This window comes from Rhinoraja longicauda, chromosome 6, assembly GCF_053455715.1.
Source record: "Rhinoraja longicauda isolate Sanriku21f chromosome 6, sRhiLon1.1, whole genome shotgun sequence".
NCBI lineage: Eukaryota > Metazoa > Chordata > Chondrichthyes > Rajiformes > Arhynchobatidae > Rhinoraja > Rhinoraja longicauda.
The window spans coordinates 21,182,640-21,196,156 of NC_135958.1; the positions used below are offsets into that span (position 1 = coordinate 21,182,640).

Here is a 13,517-nt window from a genome sequence, read left to right on the forward strand (position 1 = left end):
TTTTGTGTCTCCCTTCGATTTAAACCAGCAGTTATTTTTCCTACACACCCAGGTCTCGTTGCTCCTCCCCTTCTCCTAATCTGACACCATTCTAATAATAATCTGCCTTCCTGTTCTTACCACCAAAGTGGATAACCTCACATTTATTTACATTAGACTGCACCTACCATGCTTCTGCCCACTCACCCAACCTATCCAAGTCACCCTTCAGCCTCATAGCATCCTACTCGCAGCTCGCACTGCCACCTAGCTTTGTGTCATCCACAAATTAAAGATGTTACCAGGGCCGGATTAAGCCCTGTGACCGACTAACCGTGAGCCTGAGGTGGGCCGAGGGAAAGATGGTAGCAGCAATAGCGGCGGTGTGGCCGGGCTTTGGTGGAGGTGGAGGCCTAGGCCTGGCGCTGGGACTGCCCTCGACTCCCCAGTCCCTCCCTCCTCTCCCCGACCGGCTCAGCGCCTTCCCCACACCACCCAGAGTCCAGTGGCATGGGCGCAGCAACATGCTCTGGCCCCCCGAGGGCCATCAGCGGGAGAGCTGCCACCGTCTACCCACCGCATTGAACATCCCCGAACCGGGAAGGGATAGGACTCTTCCTTCTCCTCCCCCCCCACCAACCCACGCTCCATCAATGGCGGCCGCCCAGGCCGGGAGCGGGTTGCTATGCAACCTCCGTTAAGCGGCGTCGGGGCCTACAGTGCCCCCCTGGGCCCAATACGGGACATGGGCGGTCCCTTACGGGACAAGCCAATTTAACCCAAAATACGGGATGTCCCGGCTAATACGGGACAGTTGGCAACCCCAGTTAGCATAAACTGTCCGGGGCCTACAGTGGCTAAACATTTCTCTTATTATAATATTGCCTGTCCGATTGGGTGTTTCCAGCATTTTTTACATTTTTATTTCATATTTCAAGCATCTTAGCTTTTAATGCATTTCAATCTTAAATTTGAATCAGTGTACAAAAAATGACAGTTACAAAGCACGGCGGCTCCTCCTTTTGTTGTGTCCGCCCACCCCCCACCCCCCTACCACAGCGATCCCCCAAGCCAGGTCCTCCATTGTTCTTACCCTCCCTCCCGACGATCTTCCACGCTCTCATCGACCGTTGACTGCGGGTCGACCCGCGAGGCATTGCCACCGTCGCTGCCCCATCGCCTCGAGGCTTCACCACTGTTGACGCCCCACTTCACGCCTCTGTGGTGTTGACCCGTGATTGGGCTCCGTCGACCGCTTCTCCCGACGCGGGTTTTTACCCAAGAGACCCCGGCCGGGCCCCGACCCGGGCTTCTACGCGGCGTTCCGGGAGGCATCGAGACCACGGCGTCACGACCGCGTTTCCAGTCCACAGCCACGGCCCATCGGGAAGTTATGTGTCGGAAGTAGCTGCAGATGCTGATTTACACCGAAGATATAGTGCATTCAGAAAGTATTCAGACCCCTTCACTTTTTCCACATTTTGTTACGTTACAGCCTTATTTTAGAATGGATTATATTCATTTTTTTTATCATCAATCTATACACAATACCTTATAATAAAAAAGCAAAAACAGGTGTTTGGAAATTTTTGCAAAGTAATTAAAAAGAAATAACTGAAATATCAGATGTACTTAAGCATTCAGACCCTTTACTCAGTACTTTGTTGAGGCACCTTTGGCAGCGAATACAGCTTCAAGTCTTCTTGGGTATGACGCTACAAGCTTGGCACACCTGTATTTGGGTAATTTCTCCCATTCTTCTCTGCAGATCCTCTCAAGCTCTGGCAGGTTGGGTGGGGGGCGTCAATGCACAGCTATTTTCAGGCCCCTCCAGAGATGTTCGATCTGGCTCTGGCTGGGCCACTCAAGGACATTCACAGACTTGTCACAAAAGCCACTCCTGCGATGTCTTGGCAGTGTGCTTAGGGTCATTATCCTGTTGGAAGGTGAAATTCCACCCCGGTCTGAGGTCTAGAACGCTCTGGAGCAAGTTTTCATCAAGGATCTCCCTGTACTTTGCTCCGTTCATCTTTCCCTCAATCTTGACCAGTACCTGCCGCTAAAAAACATCCCCACAGCATGATGCTGCCACCACAATGCTTCACCGTAGGTATGGTATTGGCCAGGTGATGAGCGGTGCCTGGTTTCCTCCAATGCTTGGCATTCAGGCCAAAGAGTTCAATCTTGGGTTCATCAGACCAGAGAATCTTGTTCCGGTGCTTTTTGGCGACTCCAAGCGGGCTATCATGTGCCTTTTACTGAGGAGTGGCTTCCGTCTGGCCACTCTATCAAAAAGGCCTGATTGGTGGAATGCTGAAGATATAGTTGTCCTGGAAGGTTCTCCCATCTCCACAGAGGAACTCTGTAGCTCTGTCAGCGTGACCATCGGGATCTTGGTCACCTTCCTAACCAAGGCCCTTCCCCCTCGATTGCTCAGTTTGGCCGGGCGGCTAGCTCTATGAAGAGTCCTGGTGGTTCCAAAGTTTTTGCATTTAAGAATGACAGAGGCCACTGTGCTCTTCGGGACCTGCAATGCTGCAGAAATTGTTTTATACCCTTCCCCAGATCTGTGTCTCAACATCATTTTGTCTCGGACAATTCCTTCGTCTTCATGGCTTGGGTTTTGCTCTGACATGCACTATCGAATGTGGGACCTTATATAGACAGGTGTGTGCCTTTCTGAATCATGTCCAATCAATTTAATTTACCACAGGTGGACTCCAATCAAGTTGTAGAAACATCTCAAGGATAATCAATGGAAACAGGATGAACCAAAGCTCAATTTTGAGTGTCATAGCAAAGGGTCTGAATACCTATGTAAATGTGATATTTCAGTTATTTCTTTTTAATTACTTAGCAAAAAAATCTAAACACCTGTTTTTGTTTTTCTATTATGGGGTATTGTGTGTAGATTGATGATTAAAAGAATGAATTTAATCCATTTTAAATAAGGCTGCAACGTAACAAAATGTGGAAAAAATGAAGGGGTCTGAATACTTTCTAAATGCACCGTAGACACAGAATGCTGGAGAAACTTAGCGGGATCTCTGAAGCGAAGGAATGGGTGATGTTTCGGTCCGAGACCTTTCTTCAAACCAGAAGTGCCAGAGCGGCGCTCCGGTGAGCTCTGGCAGCATTACAAACCTGGTGTGTGTGGGGGGTGTGGGTCTGTGTCCCGTGGTTGGTGGTTGGGTGGTGACGCGCTAGCTGCCCATTGGTCCGCGTAGCCCCACCGCCAACACATTCTAGCAGCGGCGGTCGGGGAGCGGCGCCGCAACACCACGTGGGGCCTGTAGTAAATGCTACGTTTGCTACTGTGTTAATCCGGCCCTGCCTGTTACATTTAATTCCCATGTCTAAATCGTTAATATCAAGTCAAGTCAAGTTTATTTGTCACATACACGATAAATAAACAACTGGGGTCCCAGCACCAGGCTCTGCGGCACCCCATATCACAGTGGCTAGTGGGGTGCCGCAGGGCCAGTTGTTTATTTATCGTGTACAAGCACACATATATATCTCACGTATATCTTTCAAGCATATATATATATATCTATCACACACAGTTCACATCATGCATATATATCACGTATATATCATGCATATACATACCACGCGGGATTTATATGGGTGATATAATATATATGGCAGTGGGGAAGAAGCGGTAGATGAATCTAGTGGTACGTGCTTACAAGGCCAATGGAAGAGGGGAGAAGAGGGAATGACCGGGGTGTGAGTGGTCCTTGATTATGTCGGCTGCTTCCCGAAGCAGTGTGAAGTGTTGATGGAGGGGGTGGGGAGGCATGTTTGTGCTGGGCTGTGCCCACAATTCTCTGGTCGTTTGCAGTCTTGGGGAGAGTCCTTACGAAACCAAACCGCGAGGAATCCCCACACGATGCTTTCTACATAAACGAGTGGAAATTGGTAACAGTCTCCGGAGATATGCCGAGGATGTGGAGGTGTTGGGCGCATTCTTGGCCACAGCTTCAATGAGATTGGTCCAGGACAAATTGTTGGTGATATTTACTCCGAGGAACTTGAGGCGTTGACCACCGATTCTTAAATCAATATTCCTTTATTTCACAATTAAAACGTCAAACCAATCACAGCTCAATACTTTAATATAAAGTACACATCCAGAATAAAATCACAGATTATTACAGTAAAATCGGGCCGTGACTACATCTTGTGTAAAGACGGCATAAATAACGTGAGAATAGAGTCAATGAGGGCCTGCACAGACTCGATGGGCCGAAACGCCCCATTGTTGTTTTTAAATTATTATAAATACATCTTGTTCTTTCACATATCAGATCTCTGATGCAATCTCCTTGCTCAGTGACGGTGGAGATAAATTAAGGGGAGGGCGGGTTTAATAAATAAATTAAATAGAGCGAACAGCGCAGTCACACGATGACAACTGGTGCAAATACATAGGTATTCATCACAAGAGTCGGTCCCTCCACACAGAGCGGCCACCGCCCCTCCCCACCAGGGGGCACTCGCCCCATCGACCATACACCCGGGAGGCCCGGGGCAGCAGCGCCGACGAGCGGCGGGCTGGCCGGGCGGGACAGGGGACGCTTCTGTGTTTCCGGACCCGCGACACTGTGAACGTCAGGCGGAAGGTCCCGCTCCGTCCTGGGGTGGAGGGAGAGGGGCAGGTCTCGCTCCGCCCGGGGCTATGAGCGACTCCGGGGCAGTACACATGTGCAGCCCACCGGCACCATGATGTATTCCAGCTGGAAGCTGTAGCGTCCGTCCTGTCCCGGGCACGGTCGCCGCCGCAGCACCAGCTGGCTCTGCTCCAGGACCACTGAGTTTAGCGCCCGCGTCTCCTCGCCCGTCTCCACGTCGATACAGCCGGCGCAAAGGCAGCGAGCGAAGGCCAGCTTCGTGGGGTAGCGGTCCGCATCGTATTCGATCCTGGAAGTAGCAAATGGGCGGAGTGAGTGAGGGGCCGAGCCTGTCCCACCGACCCATCCCCTCCCCCTGTCAAATCAAACAGCAGACCTCACCGATGCAGAACACAAGAGTCGCAACGTTTCTGGCTGCGACGAAGTTACAACAGTTCACCGAACTGTCCTATACGCTGACACGCACACTGACACGCACACATTGACACACACACACACACACACACACACGCACGCACACACGCACACGCACACACACACACACCTGTAGAAACATCGAAAACAGGTGCAGTAGTAGGCCATTCGGCCCTTCGAGCCAGCACGGCCCATTCACTATGATCAGTACTGTTCATCCATTATCAGTACCCCTCGACACAGCCCCCTCCCACACACTGACTGACCCCTGATCGCTGCTCTCCCTCTCGTCCTCCCCCTTCCCCAACCGCCACCCCCACTCCCGTCGCTCTTCTCCCCGCCCGGTCGCTGCTCCCGCCCGGTTAGGCTTACCTGTACTCCCAGGGTGAGATAGAGCGGTGCCCGAGGTCCGCGTTGCCCGGGGACGGGAGCCCGAGCTTGGGGCAGGGTCCCGGCTCCCTTTGCGGCTGCTCCAGTTCATTGACGAGGTCGAGGGCGGGGAAGCGCCCCGTGTTGGCTCTGCTCAACAGCTTCCGCATCCCTTCGCCCTGATCCTGCAGATCCTCCGGGAAGAAGCACTGCTCGGTGACCGCCCGCCTCCGCCGGCGCGCCGCCCCGCCTCGCAGACACAAGATCACTAACAGAAGCTGTGGGAGAGACGGTTCAACGGTTGCAATCAATCTGAAAGGGTCCCGACCCGAAACGTCATTTACATGCGTTCTCCATAGATGCTGCCTGAACCGCTGAGTTACTCCACCACTTGGTGTCTTTTAAAAAAATAAACAACCATCTGCAGTTCGTTAGATGTACACAAAGTACTGGAGTAACTCAATGGGTCAGGCAGCATCTGTGGAGAACGTGAACAGGCGATATTTTGCGTTGCGACCCCAGACCCTTCGAGTCTGAACAAGGGTCCAGAACCGAAACGTCACCCTGCCCCTTTTCTACAAAAATGCTGCCTGACCACTGAGTTACTCCAGCACTTTGTGTTTATCTTTGCTATAAACCAGCATCTGCATGTTTCTACTTTCCTGCAACCATAACCTGCTGCAAATCCCAAATACAACCACAGCACAGAACGCTGGGAACTTGGTTGTCATTGTGTTTGCACTAATATCTTGTTCTCTTAAGATACATTACATGGTATAAGGATAGGACAGGTTTAGAGGGATGTGGGCCAAATGTAGGCAGGTGGGACTAGTGTACATGGGACATGTTGTTTGGCCGGTGTGGGCAAGTTGGGCCCAAGGGCCTGATTTAACACTGTGCGACTCTATGACTCTTTTTCTTTGCATGTTGTGCAGGACTGGTGTGTAATTTTCGTGTGTATAGGAACTCTGAGTCTCCGCGCCGGGGATGCTGCCGCAAGCACCTGCAGCTCACCAGGACACGGAACAACTTGACATGTCTTGAAGTGCCTCACACGGAAGTCGAAATGATTTTTTACGTCTCTATATTCGCTCTCCCTTCCCCGAATGTCTCTCTCCTTCATCCCCATTCATCTTTCTATTCCCTCTTCTATACCACTTTAACCTCTCCCTTCCCTCTCTCCTCCACCCATTCCCTCTCCCACCACCTCTTCTCTCCCACCCCTCTCTCCGCTACCCCAACTCTCTCCTCCATCCATTCCCTATCCCTCACCCCCCCCCCTCCACCACTCCCTCCCCTCTCTCCTCCTCCATTCCCTCTCCCTTCCATTGCCACAACCCCCTTTCCCCCACCCCTCTCTCCTCCATCCATTCCCTCTTCCACTACTCCCCATCTGCCCCATGCCTCTCTTCTCCATCCCTTTTCCCCACATCTCCGTCCCCCACTCCACCCACCCCTCTCCCCGACACTCCCTCCCCCTCTCTCCATCTCACCGCCTCCCCCTCCTCCCCCCTCCCTCCCCGGCCGGTAGCCACCGGCTCAGGACCGTTCCTCACCTGAACTGTCCACATGGTCATAGTTGTATGCGCTCCGTTCCTTCCCTCCTTAGTTCTGCCTCTCCAGTGAAGTTGCCACTGTTTTATAACCGGGATCGGCTGGAAATCCCGGTGAGAAAATTCCTCATTGTTTCCGCGTTGTTGAGTAGCGTGAAAAAACCCCAGAGCTGAGCGGAGCAGCGAGGGATTCCGGGCTCGTCACAGCCTGCTCCCTGGAGGCAGAGAAGGGTTGCGTCCAGCCCCACCCTGAGGACAGCGGCCACAGTTACACTGCCTCTGGGGAGAAATTGCTTCACTCCCCTGTCCTCGGTGACCTCGTGTTGATATGCAGAGTCTGGGGTTACAGGTACCTCCGACGATGGAATCACCTCCCTGCGTTTATCTTGGTAGGAGTGTAAACCCTGGGAGATGCTCTGCCCTCCCCTCTCCTCCACACCACCCTCCCATCCACACCACCCCTTCAACGAGCCCACATCCCTCGATCCCTTCGGTGACCTTCCACCTGCTTGCTTATCAAGATACCATCTACTTCTTTGCTTTCACCTCTTTTTGAGGAACGGACCAAAACGCGATTCCCAGGTGGCTCCGACAGTCGGCGTTCTCCCGCCAGAGGCACCAACTTCTCCACGACCTCACTGCCAAAGCCACTCAAGATCCTATAGCAGCCAGTGAGATTTTTCTCACTCATCCACATCCCGGCAGAAAGGGTCAAAGACGTTACCACGGAAACAGGCTCGAGGGCCCACCTGTTGGCATTCTGGGCTAGTCCCGTTTACCTGCGTTTGGCCCACTGCCTTCTAAACCCCATCCTACCACATATCCATCAAAATGAATTTTAAAAATCGAAATGGTATCCAGTTCTATAGCGACTTCCAGCAGCTTCTTCCATATACCCACCACCTTCTACATGAAAAAGTTGGCCCTCAGGTTCCTGTTAATTATTTCCCCCCCTCACCTGAAGCTTATGACCAATGTTTTTACGTTCCTCCTTCAATAAGACCAATGCTGTACAAAGTCTTACTCCAGGTACAGTCTGCCAATGCCATATTGATTTCAATTCCCCTAGTTATAAAAAACGTAACATCTCCCTCAATTGCTAGCATTCTCTCCTTTTTCCCGTTTTGAATAAATTTACAGTTGATATTTTCCTATCCAATGGAAACTAGGATCAAATCTAGGATATTTTGGATGATTAAGACCAATAGAGTTACTATCTCACTAGCAAGTTCTCAGAGTGTGGGCTGATCTATCAGGACCCCGAAGGTTGTTTTACTGGTTTTTAATTTATTGCACTGTTGATTATGGGCTTGTTAAACTGCTGCAAGCAATAATTTCATTTTCCCATTGCTGGTACATCTGACAATTAAGCACTCTTTTCGTTTCATTCCTTCTAACCTCTCCACAAAGTATCAAGTTTGTTTAATCCCAGGAAACAATTTGGCAAACTTTCACTTCACTCCCTTTTTGCAAGTAAATCTTTCCTTCTGCTGTACCAAGCTGACAACATCACAATTGCTGTCTCCCCACGACCCTGTGCATTTGGCCATTCTGGAGGGGAACTGGAGGTTCTCGGGAATATCTGCCAGGCCCATGGAGAACATGGTTCATCGAGGAGTCAGGATCAAGCCTAGTCACTGGAGCTGTGACTTACTAACTACCATATTGTCTGTAAGTCCAGCACACAGGGTGGGGGAACGTGGAAGAGGTGTGATCAGCCATGATCGCATTGAATGGCGGTGCTGGCTCGAAGGGCTGAATGGCCTACTCCTGCACCTATTGTCTATTGTCTATTGTCTATCACATTTGCAGCTGGCAAATGTCCAGTTATAAATAACATCAGCAACGTCACAGTCATTGTCCAATCTAGATGACTCTCCAGAAGATATTAAAAATACTTCAATTTTTAAACCACTTTGTGTGTACCCATTCACACTTCTTTCTCCAATCTGCGGCACCTCAAGTCATAGAGCTGTATGGCAAGGAAACAGGCCCTTCTGTCCACCTTCACCATGCTGATTAAATTGGCATACTGTATAAGAAAGTAACTGCAGATGCTGGTACAAATCGAAGGTATTTATTCACAAAATGCTAGAGTAACTCAGCAGGTCAGGCAGCATCTCAGGAGAGAAGGAATGGGTGACTTTTCAGGTCGAGACCCTTCTTCAGACTGATGTCGGGGGGCGGGACAAAGGAAGGATATAGGTGGAGACAGGAAGATAGAGGGAGATCTGGGAAGGGGGAGGGGAAGAGAGGGACAGAGGAACTATCTAAAGTTGGAGAAGTCAAAGTTCATACCACTGGGCTGCAAGCTGCCAGGCGAAATATGAGGTGCTGTTCCTCCAATTTCCGGTGGGCCTCACTATGGCACTGGAGGAGGTCCATGACAGAAAGGTCGGACTGGGAATGGGAGGGGGAGTTGAAGTGCTCGGCCACTGGGAGATCAGTTTGGCCAACGCAGACCGAGCGCAGGTGTTGAGCGAAGCAATCGCCGAGCCTGCATTTGGTTTCGCCGATGTAAATAAATTGACATCTGGAGCAGCGGATGCAATAGATGAGGTTGGAGGAGGTGTAGGTGAACCTCTGTATCACCTGGAAAGACTGTTTGGATCCTTGGATGGAGTTGAGGGGGGAGGTAAAGGGACAGGTGTTGCATCTCGTGCAGTTGCAGAGGAATGTGCCCGGGGATGGGGTGGTTTGGGTAGGAAGGGACGAGTGGACCAGGGAGTTACGGTGGGAACGGTATCTGCGGAACGCAGAAAGGGGAGGGGATGGGAAGATATGGCCAGTGGTGGGGTCCCGTTGTAGTTGACGGAAAAATATGGGTACTCGCATGGGGCCTAGCTGTGCCTGCCTCTTTGTCAGGTACGTCGAACAATCCCTGTTCCGGGCGTACACCGGCCCCATCCCCGAACTCTACTTCCGCTACATCGACGACTGCATTGGTGCTACCTATTGTACCCATGCAGAACTCACTGACTTCATACACTTCACTTCCAATTTCCATCCTGCCCTTAAATATACCTGGACTATCTCCGACATCTCCCTCCCGTTTCTGGAGGCAGACTAGTGACTGACATCTACTATAACCCCATTGACTCGCACAGTTATCTGGACTACACTTCTTCCCACCCGCCGCATCTGCGCCCGGGATGAGGTGTTTCACCTAGGGCGTCAGAGATGCCCTCATTCTTCAGGAAATGGGGCTTCCCCTCTTCCATTATAGATGAGGCTCTCACTAGGGTCTCTTCTACATCCTGCAGCTCCGCTCTTGCTCCCCCTCCCCCCACTCGTAAGAAGGACAGAATCCCCCTCGTTCTCACCTTCCACCCCACCAGCCAGCGGATCCAACAAATTATCCGCCAACATTCCCGTCACCTACAACGGGACCCCACCACTGGCCATATCTTCCCATCCCCTCCCCTTTCTGCGTTTCGCAGAGAACGTTCCCTCCGTAACTCCCTGGTCCACTCGTCCCTTCCTACCCAAACCACCCCGTCCCCGGGCACATTCCCCTGCAACCGCACGAGATGCAACACCTGTCCCTTTACCTCCCCCCTCAACTCCATCCAAGGACCCAAACAGTCTTTCCAGGTGAGACAGAGGTTCACCTACACCTCCTCCAACCTCATCTATTGCATCCGCTGCTCCAGATGTCAACTTATTTACATCGGTGTGACCAAACGCAGGCTCGGCGATCGCTTCGCTCAACACCTGCGCTTGGTCCGCATTGGCCAAACTGATCTCCCGGTGGCCGAGCACCAACTCCCCCTCCCACTCCCAGTCTGACCTTTCTGTCATGGGCCTCCTCCAGTGCCATAGGGAGACCCACCGGAAATTGGAGGAACAGCACCTCATATTTCGCCTGGGCAGCTTGCAGCCCAGTGGTATGAACATCGACTTCTCCAACTTTAGATAGTTCCTCTGTCCCTCTCTTCCCCTCCCCCTTCCCAGATCTCCCTCTATCTTCCTGTCTCCACCTATATCCTTCCTTTGTCCCGCCCCCCTGACATCAGTCTGAAGAAGGGTCTCGACCCAAAACGTCACCCATTCCTTCTCTCCTGAGATGCTGCCTGACCTGCTGAGTTACTCCAGAATTTTGTGAATAAATTGGCATACTGGGTTAGTCCATTTCTACAGCTTCCTCTGCAGCTCGTGCCAGATATGGACTGCCTTCCAAGTGGATAAAGCTACCCCTGAGGCCCCTCATAAATTGCTCCCTTCTGCTCAAGACTAAAAAATCTGTACAGCTATGATCAGTTTTTAAATTAAATTTTAAGTTACAAAATAATTGTCACAAATCACAATTTGTTAATTTTAGAGTTTAGTTTCCAGATACAGCATTCCTCCTTCAATAAGACCAATGCTGTACAAAGTCTTACTCCAGGTGCAGTCTGCCAATGCCATATTAATTTCAATTCCCCTAGTTATAAAAAACGTAACAGCTCCCTCAATTGTTAGCATTCTCTCCTTTTTCCCGTCTTGAATAAATTTACAGTTGATATTTTCCTATCCAATGGAAACTAGGATCAAATCTAGGATATTTTGGATGATTAAGACCAATAGAGTTACTATCTCAATAGCAAGTTCTCAGAGTGTAGGCTGATCTATCAGGACCTCGAAGGTTGTTTTACTGGTTTTTAATTTATTGCACTGTCGATTATGGGCTTGTTAAACTGCTGCAAGCAATAATTTCATTTTCCCATTGCTGGTACATCTGACAATTAAGCACTCTTTTCGTTTCATTCCTTCTAACCTCTCCACAAAGTACCAAGTTTGTTTAATCCCAGGAAACAATTTGGCAAACTTTCACTTCACTCCCTTTTTGCAAGTAAATCTTTCCTTCTGCTGTACCAAGCTGACAACATCACAGTTGCTGTCTCCCCACGACCCTGTGCATTTGGTCATTCTGGAGGGAAACTGGAGGTGCTCGGGAATATCTGCCAGGCCCATGGAGAGCATGGTTCATCGAGGTGTCAGGGTCAAGCCTAGTCACTGGAGCTGTGACTCACTAACTACCATATTGTCTGCAAGTCCAGCACACAGGGTGGGGGAACGTAGAAGAGGTGGAAAGATCACATTTGCAGCTGGCAAATGTCGTTATAAATAACATCAGCAACGTCACAGTCATTGTCCAATCTAGATGACTCTCCAGAAGATATTAAAAATACTTCCATTTTGTGTGTACCCATTCACACTTCTTTCTCCAATCTGCGGCACCTCAAGTCATAGAGCTGTATGGCAAGGAAACAGGCCCTTCTGTCCACCTTCACCATGCTGATTAAATTGGCATACTGAATAAGAAAGTAACTGCAGATGCTGGTACAAATCGAAGGTATTTATTCACAAAATGCTGGAGTAACTCAGCAGGTCAGGCAGCATCTCAGGAGAGAAGGAATGGGTGACTTTTCAGGTCGAGACCCTTCTTCAGACTGATGTCAGGGGGGCGGGACAAAGGAAGGATATAGGTGGAGACAGAAAGATAGAGGGAGATCTGGGAAGGGGGAGGGGAAGAGAGGGACAGAGGAACTATCTAAAGTTGGAGAAGTCGAAGTTCATACCAGCAGCCCAGGCGAAATATGAGGTGCTGTTCCTCCAATTTCCGGTGGGCCTCACTATGGCACTGGAGGAGGCCCATGACAGAAAGGTCAGACTGGGAATGGGAGGGGGAGTTGAAGTGCTCGGCCACCGGGAGATCAGTTTGGCCAACGCGGACCGAGCGCAGGTGTTGAGCGAAGCGATCGCCGAGCCTGCATTTGGTTTCGCCGATGTAAATAAGTTGACATCTGGGGCAGCGGATGCAACAGATGAGGTTGGAGGAGGTGCAGGTGAACCTCTGTCTCACCTGGAAAGACTGTTTGGGTCCTTGGATGGAGTTGAGGGGGGAGGTAAAGGGACAGGACTAAAAAATCTGTACAGCTATGATCAGTTTTTAAATTAAATTTTAAGTTAGAAAATAATTGTCACAAATCACAATTTGTCAATTTTAGAGTTTAGTTTTGAGATACAGAATGGAAACAGACCCTTCAGCACACAGAGTCCATGCCGACCATTAATCACCTGTTCACACTAGTTCTATATTATGTCACTTTCTCATCTACTCCCTACACACTAGGGGCATTTTTCAGAGGGCCAATCAACCTACAAACTTGCAGAAAACCAGAGCACCCGGAGGAAACCCACAAGATTGTAAGCTGAACACAGACAGCACCCGAGGTCAGGGTCGAACTTGAGTCTCTGGCGCCGAGAGGCAGCAACTCTGCCACCTGTGCCACTGTGCCGTCCCTGTCACAGTGAGATGTTTCAGAGTAAGAATCAAATTACAACTTCAAACGCTCCAGCACGGTCAGCAGATCCCATGTCATTGTCCCAATCAAGGCTCTGGCTCGTTTGTGAGGGGGTGGGAGCACTGAAGACTGTGCTTCGACCAGGGTCAGTCAGGAGAGGGGTGGGGCCCGAGGGAACTACCGGATTCTGAAGGACCCCACTGCTTCCTTCATCTTTCACAGAGGGGATACCTCCTCTACAGCTGGGCAAAGGCCCTCAACAGCTGGAGAGGCCTGGA

At 50.5% G+C, this 13,517-nt stretch overlaps 1 protein-coding gene across 1 annotated transcript; it reads right to left on the minus strand.

Annotated features, from left to right (window-relative positions):
* Window positions 1-4,661: 4,661 nt before the first annotated feature.
* il17c (interleukin 17c) lies at window positions 4,662-6,976 on the minus strand. Its single transcript, XM_078401729.1, has 3 exons — window positions 6,956-6,976; window positions 5,403-5,677; window positions 4,662-4,905 (listed from the first exon to the last, which is right to left on the minus strand). Exons 1-3 carry the CDS (start codon window positions 6,974-6,976, stop codon window positions 4,662-4,664), a joined length of 540 nt encoding a protein of 179 aa, XP_078257855.1.
* Window positions 6,977-13,517: the final 6,541 nt, after the last annotated feature.